We start from the raw sequence: 14,255 nt of genomic DNA, 5'->3' as shown, positions 1-14,255 counted from the left end.
TGTGTGTGTGTGTGTGTGTGTGAGAGAGAGAGAGAGAGAGAGAGAGAGAGAGAGAGAGAGAGAGAGAGGAGAGAGAGAGAATGAATAAATAATGAGGAAGATAAAGGGTACATCATAAGAAACATTTTGGGAAAAAGATGCAAATACAGAGAATTGAAAATAATTGAAAATTAAGGAAGATTGGTGGAGCAACCAAGAGGCTCTGTGTGGTTTGTGTGCCTTCAGTTCGTATTCCTTCCACAAAACCCTGATGGGAAGCTCCACAGCAGGCGGCCGGGCTGCCGTCTTACCCGAATGTAGTTGGCGTTGATGTACTCGGAGCCGGGGACACTCGGATCGACGTCCCTCAGCTTCACCCGCGTGTGGTCAACTGCCGGGAGGAGAAAGACACTCATTAGACTACTTCATTTACTCCAACTGAACCCTCCATCAGTTCTTTGTGACTATTCATGATCTATGGAACAAGTATTAATGTAATGAAAAGTAAAGCAGGTGTTACCACTATACTGAAACTGAAATAATTTTACAATATTGTCCGTTCTGTGGTAACATGAACCTCAGGCAGCCCATACTCTGTGTTACAACAGTTGTGGAATACACTGCATCATTTCAGTTTATGCTTTGTTTCTTTATCACAAAGAACATATTCTAATAAACTGGTTAAGGCTAGAATGAAACTCATAACACAAGATACAAGAACATTTTGCCTCTTATTAATATATACAGGGTGGTCCATTGATCAGGACCGGGCCAAATACCTCGCGAAATAAGCATCAAATGAAAAAACTACAAAGAACGAAACTCGTCTAGTGTGAAGGGGGAAACCAGAAGGCACTATAGTTGGCCCGCTAGATGGCGCTGCCATAGGTCAAACGGATATGAACTGCATTTTTTAAAATAGGAAACCCCATTTTTATTACATATTCCTGTAGTACGTACAGAAATATGAATGTTTTAGTTGGATCACTCTTTTCACTTTGTGATAAATGACGCTGTAATAGTCACAATCGTATAAGTACGTGGTATCGTGTAACATTCCACCAGTGCGGATGGTATTTGCTTCGTGATACATTACCCGTGTTAAAATGGACCGTTTACCAATTGCAGTAAATGTCTATATCGTGTTGATGTATGGCTATTGTGATCAAAATGCCCAACAGGCGTGTGCTATGTATGCTGCTCGGTATCCTGGACGACATCATCCTAGTGTCCGGACCGTTCGTCAGATAGTGAACGTTATTTAAGGAAACAGGAAGTGTTCAGTCACATGTGAAACGTCAACCACGACCTGCAACAAATGGTGATGCCCAAGTAGGTGTTTCAGCTGCTGTCGCAGCTAATCCGCACATCAGTAGCAGACAAATTGCGCGAGAATCGGGAATCTCAAAAACGTAGGTGTTGAGAATGCTACATCAACATCAATTGCACCCGTACCATATTTCTATCCACCGGGAATTGCATGGTGACGGCTTTGAACGTCATGTACAGTTCTGCCACTGGGCACAAGAGAAATTACGGAACGATGACAGATTTTTTTGCACGCATTCTATTTAGCGACGAAGCGTCATTCACCAACAGCGGTAATGTAAACCGTCCTAATATGCACTATTGGGCAACGGAAAATCCACAACGGCTGCGACAAGTGGAACACCAGCGACCTTGGTGGGTTAATGTATGGTGCGCCATTATGGGAGGAAGGATAATTGGCCCCCATTTTATCGATGGCAATCTAAATCGTGCAATGTATGCTGATTTCCAACGTAATGTTGTACCGATGTTACTACAAGATGTTTCACTGCATGACAGAATAACAATGCACTTCCAACATGATGGATGTCCGGCACATAGCTCGCATGCGGTTGAAGCGCTATTGAATAGCATATTTCGTGACAGGTGGATTGGTCGTCGAAGCACCATACCGTGGCCCGCACGTTCACCGGATCTGACGTCCCCGGATTTATTTATGTGAGGACAGTTGAAGGATATTTGCTATCGTGATCCACCGACAACGCCTGACAACATGCGTCAGCGCATTGTCAATGCGTGTGCGAACATTACGGCAGGCGAACTACTCGCTGTTGAGAGGAATGTCGTTACACGTATTGCCAAATGCATCGAGGTTGACGGAAATCATTTTGAGCATTTATTGCATTTATGTGGTATTTACAGGTAATCACACTGTAACAGCATGCATTCTCAGAAATGGTAACTTCACAAAGGTACCTGTATCACATCAGAACAATCGAAATAAAATGTTCAAACATACCTATGTTCCATATTTTAATTTAAGAAACCTACCTGTTACCAACTGTTCGTCTAAAATTGTGAACCACATGTTTGTGACTATTATAGCATCATCATCATCATCATCATCATCATCATCTAAGACTGATTATGCCTTTCAGCATTCAGTCTGGAGCATAGCCCCCCCTTATACAGTTCCTCCATGATCCCCTATTCAGTGCTAACATTGGTGCCTCTTCTGATGTTAAACCTATTACTTCAACATCATTCTTAACCGAATCCAGGTACCTTCTCCTCGGTCTGCCCCGACTCCTCCTACCCTCTACTGCTGAATCCACGAGTCTCTTGGGTAACCTTGCTTATCCCATGCGTGTAACATGACCCCACCATCTAAACCTGTTCGCCCTGACTGCTACATCTATAGAGTTCATTCCCAGTTTTTCTTTGATTTCCTCATTGTGGACACCCTCCTGCCATTGTTCCCATCTACTAGTACCTGCAATCATCCAAGCTACTTTCATATCCGTAACCTCAACCTTGTTGATAAGTTAACCTGAATCCACCCAGCTTTCGCTCCCATACAACAAAGTTGGTCGTAAGATTGAACGGTGCACAGACAACTTAGTCTCGGTACTGACTTCCTTCTTGCAGAAGAGAGTAGATCGTAGCTGAGCGCTCACTGCACTAGCTTTGCTACACCTCGCTTCCAGTTCTTTCACTATGTTGCCATCCTGTGAGAATATGCATCCTAAGTACTTGAAACCGTCCACCTGTTCTAACTTTGTTCCTCCTATTTGGCACTCAATCCGTTTATATTTCTTTCCCACTGACATTACTTTCGTTTTGGAGATGCTAATCTTCATACCATAGTCCTTACATTTCTGATCTAGCTCTGAAATATTACTTTGCAAACTTTCAATCGATTCTGCCATCACAACTAAGTCATCCGCATATGCAAGACTGCTTATTTTGTGTTCACGTATCTTAATCTCACCCAGCCAGTCTATTGTTTTCAACATATGATCCATAAATAATATGAACAACAGTGGAGACAGGTTGCAGCCTTGTCTTACCCCTGAAACTACTCTGAACCGTGAACTCAATTTACCGTCAACTCTAACTGCTGCCTGACTATCCATGTAAAGACCTTTAATTGCTTGCAAAAGTTTGCCTCCTATTCCATAATCTTGTAGAACAGACAATAACTTCCTCCTAGGAACCTGGTCATATGTCTTTTCTAGATCTATAAAGCATAGATACAATTCCCTGTTCCACTCGTAACACTTCTCCATTATTTGCCGTAAGCTAAAGATCTGGTCCTGACACCCTCTAAGAGGCCTAAACCCACACTGATTTTCATCCAATTGGTCCTCAACTAATACTCGCACTTTCCTTTCAACAATACCTGAGAAGATTTTACCCACAACGCTGATTAAAGAGATACCTCTGTAGTTGTTACAATCTTTTCTGTTTCCATGTTTAAAGATTGGTGTGATTACTGCTGTTGTCCAGTCCGATGGAACCTGTCCCGACTCCCAGGCCATTTCAATTATCCTGTGTAGCCATTTAAGACCTGACATTCCACTGTATTTGATGAGTTCCGACTTAATTTCATCCACCCCAGCCGCTTTATAGCACTGCAATCTATTGACCATTTTTTCCACTTCCTCAAATGTGATCCTATTTCCATCATCATCATTCCTATCCCATTCTACCTCGAAATCTGAGACATTACTGATCGTATTTTCACCTACATTGAGCAACTCTTCAAAATATTCCCTCCATCTGCCCAAGGCATCCACAGGATTCACCAGCAGTTTTCCTGACCCGTCCAAAATACTTGTCATTTCCTTCTTACCTCCCTTTCGAAGACTGCTAATTACACTCCAGAATGGTTTTCCAGCCGCTTGACCCATAGTCTCCAACCTGTTTCCAAAGTCTTCCCACGATTTCTTCTTGGATGCTGCAATTATCCGTTTGGCTTTGTTTCTTACTTCAACATAACTTTCTCTGTCTACCTGGGTTCTGGTATGTAGCCATTTTTGATACGCCTTCTTTTTCCTTTTACAGGCTGCCTTGACTGTATCATTCCACCAAGCTGTTTGCTTCATCCTACTTTTACACACTACTGTTCCAAGACATTCTTTAGCCACTTCTAGTACTGTGTCCCTGTACCTTGTCCATTCCTTTTCCAATGACTGTAATTGACTACATTCAACTAACTGGTACCTTTCTGAGATCGCTGTTATGTACTTGTGCCCGATTTCCTTATCCTGAAGTTTCTCCACTCTTATCCTCCTACATATGGACCTGACCTCCTGCACTTTCGGCCTCACAATCCCAATTTCACTGCAGATTAAATAATGATCAGTGACATCAAAGAATCCCCTGAATGCACGTGTGTCCCTCACAGCCTTCCTGAATTCCTGATCTGTTGTTATATGGTGTGGGTTCCTGTAGTCATGTCCTAGTTCATGAACCACGGGCAACGTACGAGTGGCCAAGTAAGTGGTCCCGACAGTCGGGATACCAGTTACTTTTGAATAAGGCTGGGCATCTCGGACATATTGTGAGTTGTGGTCACCTTTGTGCTCATACGGCAAAGACTACCAAATCCACCGGTTAGTCCCTCAGCCGTTAGGGGTAAAACCCAATGGGACTCGGGGCAAGTGAGGCTAGCAACCTGCTTCCCTGGTACTTTAAATATGATGCCGGCAACAATCAGAGCGTCTTCTATCACAAAGCGGAAAAAGTGGTCCAACTAAAACATTCATATTTCTTTACGTACTACAGGAATATGTAATAAAAAAATGGGGTTTCCTATTTAAAAAAACACGGCTGATATCCATTTGACCTATGGCAGCGCCATCTAGTGGGCCAACCATAGCGCCACCTGGTTTCCCCTTGAAGCTAGACAAGTTTCGTTCTTTGTAGTTTTTTCGTTTGACGCTTATTTCGTGAGATATTTGGCCCGTCACGATCAATGGACCACCCTGTATATTTAGTTAGTTGTAGATGTTGGTCACTATAAGATAGCTAAAATAAATGACTTACTAATAGACTTGTAATACTAGTTTGTTATGTCTTCATATATACGAGGTGTGATCAAAAAGTAAAAGGAATTTTTATTTTTCCTACAGAATCTTTATTTCTGCATCATCAACTTTGTCCTCTTTAGAGTAATCACGCTCAGATATAATAACATGTGCCAGCAATTTTTTTAATCTTGAAAGGACTTCTGGAACTCTCTTTTCATTATGGTGTTCAGTTCCTTCTGGGATCCAGTTTTGTTTCCCTTCCCCAAATCAGTGGTGGGAAAATGACATCCATTCAGGGTTCCCTTCAGCCTCGGAAATAGAAAGAATTTGCAGGGGGCCATATCTGGCCAATATGGTGGTTGACGCAATATAATAGCTTTGTTTTCTATCAAAAAAAAAAAAAAAAAAATCATGATGAAGCATTGAGGTTTAAGTGGGACCATTAGTGCAATATAATTCCCACGAGTGGTTTTGCCACAGTTCTGGTCGTTTTCTTTGGCTAGCTTCACACAAGCAGCACACAACTTGCATGCAGTATTCGTTATTGATCGTATGACCATAAGGTAGGAACGTGTCATGCACCGTCCCATTGTAATAGAAGAAAACAGTGAGAATAACCTTCACACACGATCGAACTTGTCGAAACTTTTTCAGTCTCGGCTCTTCAGGCAGTTCACACTGGGGCGACTGGACCTCAGTTTCGACATCGTACCGATACACCCTCGTTTCATCACCTGTTATCACCCCTTCAGAAGTTCTGAACTGTCATAAGACTCCATTGCACAATTCCTGAGTGACGTCCGATTCATTCAATGATCCTGAAACAAACTTTCCTCGTGCCCAAAACAGGCGAAAAAAACTGCTCGGTACGAGTCGAGAGGATGCTCCGGCACCATCACTAACCTCTCCGACAGCGATTTTCCGGGACCATTTTTGTACTTCTTCCACACTGTCATCTGTAACTGATACGCTAGGGCGTCCGGGGCGGTTCCCGTCTCGAACGTCTTCTCGATCCTCTCTCAAATGTTTGTGCCACTCGTAAACTCTTGCCACACTCGTACGAGATTCGCCGAAAGCCACAGTCGACATTCCGAATGCAGTGCTTCACTTTATTCCATTTTTCACACGGAACTTTACGCAAATCTTTCGATCCGCATTTTTCGAAAGACAAGGTTTGCTGGGTATTCAAAAACGTGCGTAACCTTTTCCACTGCCCACAATAAAGTAAATATTTAAAACAGCTGAAAATGCATACATACACCAGGTACATGTGTACCAACAAGATAAAAAAAGTTTGAAAACTGCATATATAAGTCCCACGAAATTGAAATATTGCTATTACTTTTAGATCACACGTCGTACAACAGCAGCTGCAGACTAACAATTCAGTACATTACAGGCTCATACAGTAATTCAACGTGTGGCTGTCGAACTCTTAATACAGCATCGGTTGCACCAGTTCGTCCGTAAAATTGGGTCTCGAAATTGGAACAGTTTATAACATGCAACAGAAATTTGTTAAAAATGTACACTTGAAGAAAAAAAATTGAAAGCCACACACAAATGTAGTCTTACTATTAACATTATTTTGGTCTAAACAGCACGTGAAATGCTGACCCTCGGTGACACATTTTGTGTTAGTTTTCCAAATGAAATTACGTGCTAAGTGAACACGTTCTTGTGAAAGTCGACTAACAAGTAGTGCCGGAACGCACGGGGGCTACTCACAGGGCAGGATGTTCTTGTAGCGGTTCTTGTTGCGGTTCTCGGGCTTCTGGCCCTCCTTGCGGGAGAAGAGGTGCTTGCACTCCTGCTGCTGCAGCGACTCGAACTCCTCCCAGAAGCCCGCCTTGCCCGTCGACTGCCCGTTCTCCTTCTGCAACACACGCCGCACCCTCAGTGTCTCCGCGACGTCGGCCTCCGAGCGGACCTCGGCGTACGGGTGGCGGTTATCGCGGTTTTTTTCCGGTGCCAATTCGGACCGGCTCTTAAAAGCACTCAAAGTAACTGGTTTATGAAAAAATTGATTTTGTTTCTGTTTTTGATTCCTATTACTTTGTGCAACAAACATATAAATGAAAAAAGGTTCACCCTCTCAGTTTTGAGATGCACAGTATCAAAATGTTAAATTAAATAGACAAATGAAAGAAAACTGTCTGCCCAGTCCGCCGCTTTTCACTAACAGTGTTCCCCTTTCGATTATAATATTCTGAAACTCCGCCCACAAATCGTCTTTTAGTTGAGGATCTAAAGTGTGAAACTGAGGTTTAAGAACCGTATTTTTCGTATTAATTTTTTTGTTTTTGAAGCCTACAAGTAGACAGAGACATGTTATGTATACACTGGCAGCAGATTAGCTACTTTTGATTTTTACTGTAGACTATGAACAAACTGTCACACTTTAGTTTCGTCCTTATATGATGTCACATCCTACCGTTTTTAATCTATTGAAGCAAATGGAGCACTGTAATTCAATGATACTGCACTCTGTAACATACTTTAAGACTAGCGACGGTGGCACTCCGTAATATGACCGACGTCCAGCAGTAACGGCGAGAAAGTGACGTACGGACCGGACGGGGCAGGCCTCACAAACCGCACGTACGAGGCTCGCAGCAGGCAGGGGGAGGGACAGTATGGTGGGGGTGGCGGACAGTGAAATGCTGCAGGTTAGGTGCATGGCGGGACAGAGGTGGGAGGGGGGGTGGGGGGTGGTTGGGAAGTAGCGGAAAAGGAGGGGGGGGGGGGGGGGGGGGCAAAAAGACTGAATGTAGTGGTAGAATGACACCTGTGTACTGCTCGAATGGGAGCAGGGAAGGGGCTGGATGGATCAGGACAGCAACTAATAAATGTTGGTATTTCTCTCCCCTTTTCTTTTCCACTACTTCCCAAAACCCCCCCTCCCCTCCCACCTCTGTCCCGCCATGCACCTAACCTGCAGCAAGCCTCCCCCTTACCCCATACCCCATGCACTGGTGCTGCTGCTCACAGTGTGGTTTCAGTTGCCCGAGACTGCAGCTCTGTGTGTGTGTGTGTGTGTGTGTGTGTGTGTGTGTGTGTGTGTGTGTGTGTGTGTGTGTGTGTGTGTCTGACGTTGACAAAGGCCTTTTTTATTGTGCCTATCTGCAACCTGCATCTCTGCTATATGGGTGGGTAGTAACTCTCCTTCTCACAACATTGTTACCTTTCATCCTGGATTTTCCATTGCTCGATGAATTAAAGTTACTCTTTTTAAAAAAAAGAAATTATTTAAAAGCCAAAAATTTTAGCACTGCTGCTACGGCTAACTGACACTGGTAAGGCTCCTTATATGTGGCACAGAGGGAGTATATATAGAACTGTTGCCATTGAATATATATACGAGGTGTCAAAAAAGGAAAGTATTGAATATTACTGGGCTCACTACCGTCGATCCGGACGAGAAAAACGAGTCGACCGTCAGGGGTCCGGGTGTACAGACCCTCTGAGGTACGAGACGTTACCGGAGAGGGTCCGGGAGGCGCCCGTTAACGAGTACGAGCGCAGGTGTCGAGAGTGTGCTCGGCTGCTTTCTGTACCACACACAGTATTCTACACACTCAAGGTGGTCTACAGTCAGTCGTGTAGACCGAATTGTGCTGTACTAAGAAAGGACAGATTGGTACCCACCATATAATCTGCAGCGAGAGTTCCCACCTGTGCAGTTCAGAAAAGCCGATGTCAGCAGGAAGGGTCCAGGTGGTGCGGGCAGTCATTGAAATGGAGGCCGTTTCTCGGCCGCACCCTCTCGACGACCGTCGGAGCGGACGGACGGACGGCTCGTCGGGTGTCGCACCCGTGTAGAACGCACTACCGACATCGCGGCTTAACTCTCAGATCGTGTGACTCGTTTCACAGGTAGCCCCACTCCCGGACAGAGAGGACGTACGGGACAGGTTTTCCGGAGATACGAGCCGCGAGGCCAGGGTTCGAGAGCGGGGGACGTGTGAGGACGGACGACGATATTTTGTACGTTCGGTGAGAGGGTGGAATACCACCGTGGGAAGGTTCAAATGGCTCTGAGCACTGTGGGACTCCACATCTTAGGTCATAACTCCCCTAGAACTTAGAACTACTTAAACCTAACTAACCTAAGCACATCACACACACCCGTGCCCGAGGCAGGATTCGAACCTGCGACCGTAGCAGTCCCGCGGTTCGGGACTGCAGCGCCAGAACCGCACGGCCACCGCGGCCGGCTCACTGTGGGAAGGTCGGGAAGGGTCGAGAGGTCAGCTAGTCTGTGTGCCACTGTACAGTAAACCGCTCACACCTCTGTGCGCATGCTGTGCCGTCTGTACTTCTTACACAGACGTCGTCAGGTTACACTCTGTTCTAATGTAATATAACACCATATAATTTTTTTTCTCTTCTCCTACATATTTTGTAATGTCACTACGAACAAGTATCCAGAAATATTATAAAGAAGATTCTAATTTTTTTTTTCTTTTTAATTTATGATAGCAAGGACAAAATAAAGGGAGCAAAATGTTATACACAGTCTGTTCACAAACTAGACTGCAGTTATACAAGTCGAATGACGGAAGAGGGAACACTTGTCGAGAGAGGAGTGAAATGCATCGTCGGATCTGTACATTGAGCAAAGCAGTAAAGCAAACGGAAGAAAAATCTAGGGAATGAATTAAAGTTCACAGAGAAGAAATAAAAACTCGACGGATTGCGACGACACTGTAATTCTGTCAGAGATGGCAAAGGACGCGGGAGAGCAGTGGAACAGAACAGACGGCATCTCGAAAATAGGCTAAAAGGTAAACATCGGTGAAAGTAAAACAGTGGTAATGCAGTGTAGTGGAATTAAGTCGGGTGATGCCGAGGGAATTAGATTAGGAAACGACACACTGAATGTAGCTCACGAGTTTTGCAAAACAGCTGAGGATGGCAGACACAGCCGGCAGCAAGTACAGCACTTCTCAGACAGGGAAATATATCTTCTTCAAATACAAATGTAAGTACTACGAACCTTTCTCTAAAGGTATTTGTCGAGAATGTAGGCCTGTACGAAACTCACGTGTGGACGATAAACGGCTGAGAGGAGAAGAGAATGGAAGCTTGTGGAATGTGATACTACAGAAACATTTTCAAGATTACACGAGTAGATCAAGTAAGTAATGAGGAGGTACTACGCCGAACTGGGCAGAAGAGAAATTATGGTACGACCTGACTATAAGAAAGGATCAGTTGATACAACACCTTCTGAGACATCGAGGGATCACAACCTTAGTGTCGGACGGAAGTTTGTCAGTCGGGCAGGGGAAGTAAGGGGGAAGGGAGGTAAACATTGTAGGAGGAGACGAAGAGAGGAATACAGTAAGCAGACCCGAGGGGATCTAGGCCACAGTAGTTATGCACAGGGGAAAAGGTTCGCTCAGGACAGAGTAGTGTGGAGACTTGCATCAAACCAGCCTTCAGGCTCCACCGAATTCGACTCCAGCCTTCAGCCTTCAGCCTTCAGACGAGACAACAGAGGCGCAAGTAAACAACTTACTGCGGCGCGCCCGGCCACACCGGCCAAATACCTGCAGCTCGCGGACTCGGCTCTCGATGCCGCTGGCATTGATGCGCGTCGCGTTGAAGGGCTGCTTGAGGTGGACGACGGTGCCGCTGGTCTCCACCATGGGGTTGCGCTTGTAGTGCTCGATGAGGTCCGACAGGGACTCGAACCGGTCGCCTCCGCCCACGTCGTAAGTGTCGTCCTGCGGCATACGCGTCGGGCACACATTATGTCAGCAACATGTCTGCCGACTGGACTGTTGCGTGTAATATAACACAGCAGATAGGGTAGGTTACTGAAGAATGCCGAGAGATGGCGGATCGAGTAGGTTGCTAGAGAGAATCGGCATTTCGACTGTCAGCGTAGGAGATTCTCGAACAGTGGAAATACGATTAATATGTGAAAAATGGGAACAGTTTTACAAATTAACTTTTTTCACTTATAGTTAATCTGTTTAAAGTTAAAATAAATTTATGAAAATAAATCTAAATAGTGTCATGTCAATCAGAAATAATGTTATTTTCGTCACTTGTTAATGGAAAGGAACAGTATAATCTGTTTTCTACAATCATTAAATTAGAAATTTTGTAGTTAATATTCGACTAATATATGATGATGCATATTCTATGTACCAACTGTACCTGTCAGCCAAAACCGATTATGCAGACGCAGATCAATTAACAGGAGGGGCTTAGGCAATTACACACATCAAAAAAAGTTTTGCATCACCCCAGTTCGCAGAACTCCTGAAGAAAGGCGTCGACTGTGGATATTGTATCACAGACACTGTCCCTTTGACCTTTCACAGATGTCAGTCACTAAACTGGCACAAAGATGTAAATAACTGTGCACGAGCAGCGGCTATTAGACGGAGGGGGGTCCGACAGCCGATCAGTCCCAGTCATTCCACCAGGAAGGAAGTACACGGCTCGTGTTGTCTGTAGTTCAAACACGCCTAGATGGTCAATACTGCAGTTTCATCATGTCAGCATGACAAGGGAAGTGTCTAAGCATCTCAGAGTGAACCAAAACGATGTTGTTCGGACACGGAGGAGATGCAGAGAGACAGGAACTGAGGATGACATGCCTCGCTCAGGCTGCCCGAGGGCTACTACAGCAGTGGATAACCGCTGCCTACGGATTATGGCTCGGAGTAATCCTGACAGCAATGCCACCGTGTTGAATAATACTTTTCGTGCAGCCACAGGACGTCGTGTTTCGATTCAAACTGTGCGGAATAGGCTCCGTGATGCGCAACTTCACTCCCGACATCCACGGCGAGGTCCATCTTTTCAACCAAGACACCGTGCAGCGCGGTACAGATGGGCCCAAAAACATGCCGAATGGACCGCTCAGGATTGGCATCACGTTCTCTTCACCGAAGAGTGTCGCATATGCCTTCAACCGGACATCTTCGGCAACGCGTTTGGAGGCAACCCAGTAAGGCTGAACGCCTTACACACACTCTCCAGTAAGTACGGCAAGATGGAGGTTCCCTGCTATTTTGGGTTGGCATTATGTGGGGGCGACGTATGCTGCTGGTGGTCACGGAAGGCACCGTAACAGCTGTACGATACGTGAATGCCATGCTCCGACCGATAGTGCAACCGAATCGGCACAGACGAGGTACAGACAAGTTACTGGAAGAAGTAAAGCTGTGAGGGCGGGGCGTGAGTTGTGGTCGGGTAGCTCAGCCGATAGAGCACTTGCCCTGAAAGACAAAGGTCCCGAGTTCGAGCCTCGGTCCAGCACACAGTTTTAATCTCCCAGGAAGTTTCGTATCGCCACACACTCTGCTGCAGAATGAAAATTTCATTCTGAAAATTTTATGTTGTTTTGCGCCCATCAGTGAGTTCAAAATCAATTTTCTTTTCTTACAGATGCCATAACACAGAGTGAAAATACAAATATTTTGAGGGGAAAAGAAGAGTCCATCCAGGGCACGTTAATTTTTTCTCAATTTGGGGCCAATTTACTCACTTTTAAATTTTTTGTGCTTTAGATCTTCATGTGTAAAGTTAACTTAATAATGTCTGTACTAACTGACATTTTAAAGGTAGCATACCAGGTGATCAAAAAGTCAGTATAAATTTGAAAACTTAATAAACCACGGAATAATGTAGGTAGAGAGGTAAAAATTGACAGACATGCTTGGAATGACATGGGGTTTTGTTAGAACAATAAATAAATAAATAAATAAATAAAGTTGAGAAAATGTCCGACAGATGGCGCTGGACAGCAAACCGTCAGTGACTGCGCATGACAATCGTGTATGAAAGGAGCCGTAATGAGAGAATCAGATGCACCAGCAGTCGCAGCATGTTGACGTTACCTGAAAAGGCGCTTTTAGTGAAGCTGTATCATGAGAATAGGGAATGTGCAAGTTCAGCGTTACGATCCTATCGCCACAGGAAGGGGATTCGAACGGGTAAAGGTCCGTTGACAAATGCAGCTGTGGCGAGAATGATTTCGAAATTCGAAGCCACGGGTTGTTTAGACGATGGATGTCGTAGTGGCCTACCGAGCACGAGGCGTAATGCTGCTGAGACAGTTCAGCAAGAAATGGAGACTGTAGCGGGTTCGCCTATGCACGGGGAAGTCAGCGCTCATGCAGTCGCACGTCGCACCGGCATTCCGTACACTACTGTTCGGTTGGCACTTGGGCGTACCCTCCGATGCTATCCGTACAAAATACATCGGCATCGTCAACTGTTACCTGGGGATTCAGTTGCGGTGTGGGCGTTTCAAAAGATGGCGGAAGATGACGACTGGTCGAGTAACGTGTTGTGGACCGACGAAGCTCATTTCGCGCTCCGAGGGTCTGTCAGCGCCCGCAAATGCAGGATTTGGGCTACCGAAAATCCTAGAACTGTCGTGGAAACTCCATTGCACGACGAGAAAGTGACGGTATGGGTTGGATTTACCACATCTGCCGTTATCGGGCCTTTTTTCTTCGAGGGAATGCGTGATTCTGGTTTTGTATCTGCTATGGTGACGGGTGAGAGGTACGCCGATATGTTACAGAATCGCATCATCCCCAGCCTGGCTGATAAAGACCTGTTGGAACGTACGACGTTTATGCAGGATGGCGCTCCACCCCGTATTGCTAGACGCGTAAAAGATCTCTGGCGCGCGTCGTTTGGTGATGATCGTGTGCTCAGCCGCCACTTTCGTCACGCTCAGCCTCCCAGGTCCCCAGACCCCAGTCCGTGCGATTATTGGCTCTGGGGTTGCCTGAAGTCACAAGTGTATCGTGATCGACCGACATCTCTAGGGATGCTGAAAGACAACATCCGACGCCAATGCCTCACCATAACTCCGGAAATGCTTTACACTGCTGTTCACAACATTATTCCTCGTCTACAGCTACTGTTGAGTAATGGTGGTGGACATATTGAGCATTTCCTGTAAAGAACATCATCTTTGGTTTGTCTTACTTTGTT

At 45.3% G+C, this 14,255-nt stretch overlaps 1 protein-coding gene across 1 annotated transcript in view; it reads right to left on the bottom strand.

The window, feature by feature from the left end:
- LOC126108424 (tyrosine-protein phosphatase non-receptor type 11-like) overlaps window positions 1-14,255 on the bottom strand; it is a 249,182-nt gene that overhangs the window by 34,594 nt on the left and 200,333 nt on the right. Inside the window, exons 6-8 of the mRNA XM_049913636.1 lie at window positions 10,838-11,014; window positions 7,011-7,158; window positions 291-370 (exon numbers count right to left, since the gene is read on the bottom strand). Of these exons, the coding sequence (XP_049769593.1) occupies window positions 291-370; window positions 7,011-7,158; window positions 10,838-11,014 (405 nt within the window). The remainder of the gene's footprint in view (window positions 1-290; window positions 371-7,010; window positions 7,159-10,837; window positions 11,015-14,255) is intronic.

This window comes from Schistocerca cancellata, chromosome 11, assembly GCF_023864275.1.
Source record: "Schistocerca cancellata isolate TAMUIC-IGC-003103 chromosome 11, iqSchCanc2.1, whole genome shotgun sequence".
In the NCBI taxonomy this organism is placed as follows: Eukaryota; Metazoa; Arthropoda; class Insecta; order Orthoptera; family Acrididae; genus Schistocerca; species Schistocerca cancellata.
This window is presented reverse-complemented; position numbering and strand designations above follow the sequence as displayed.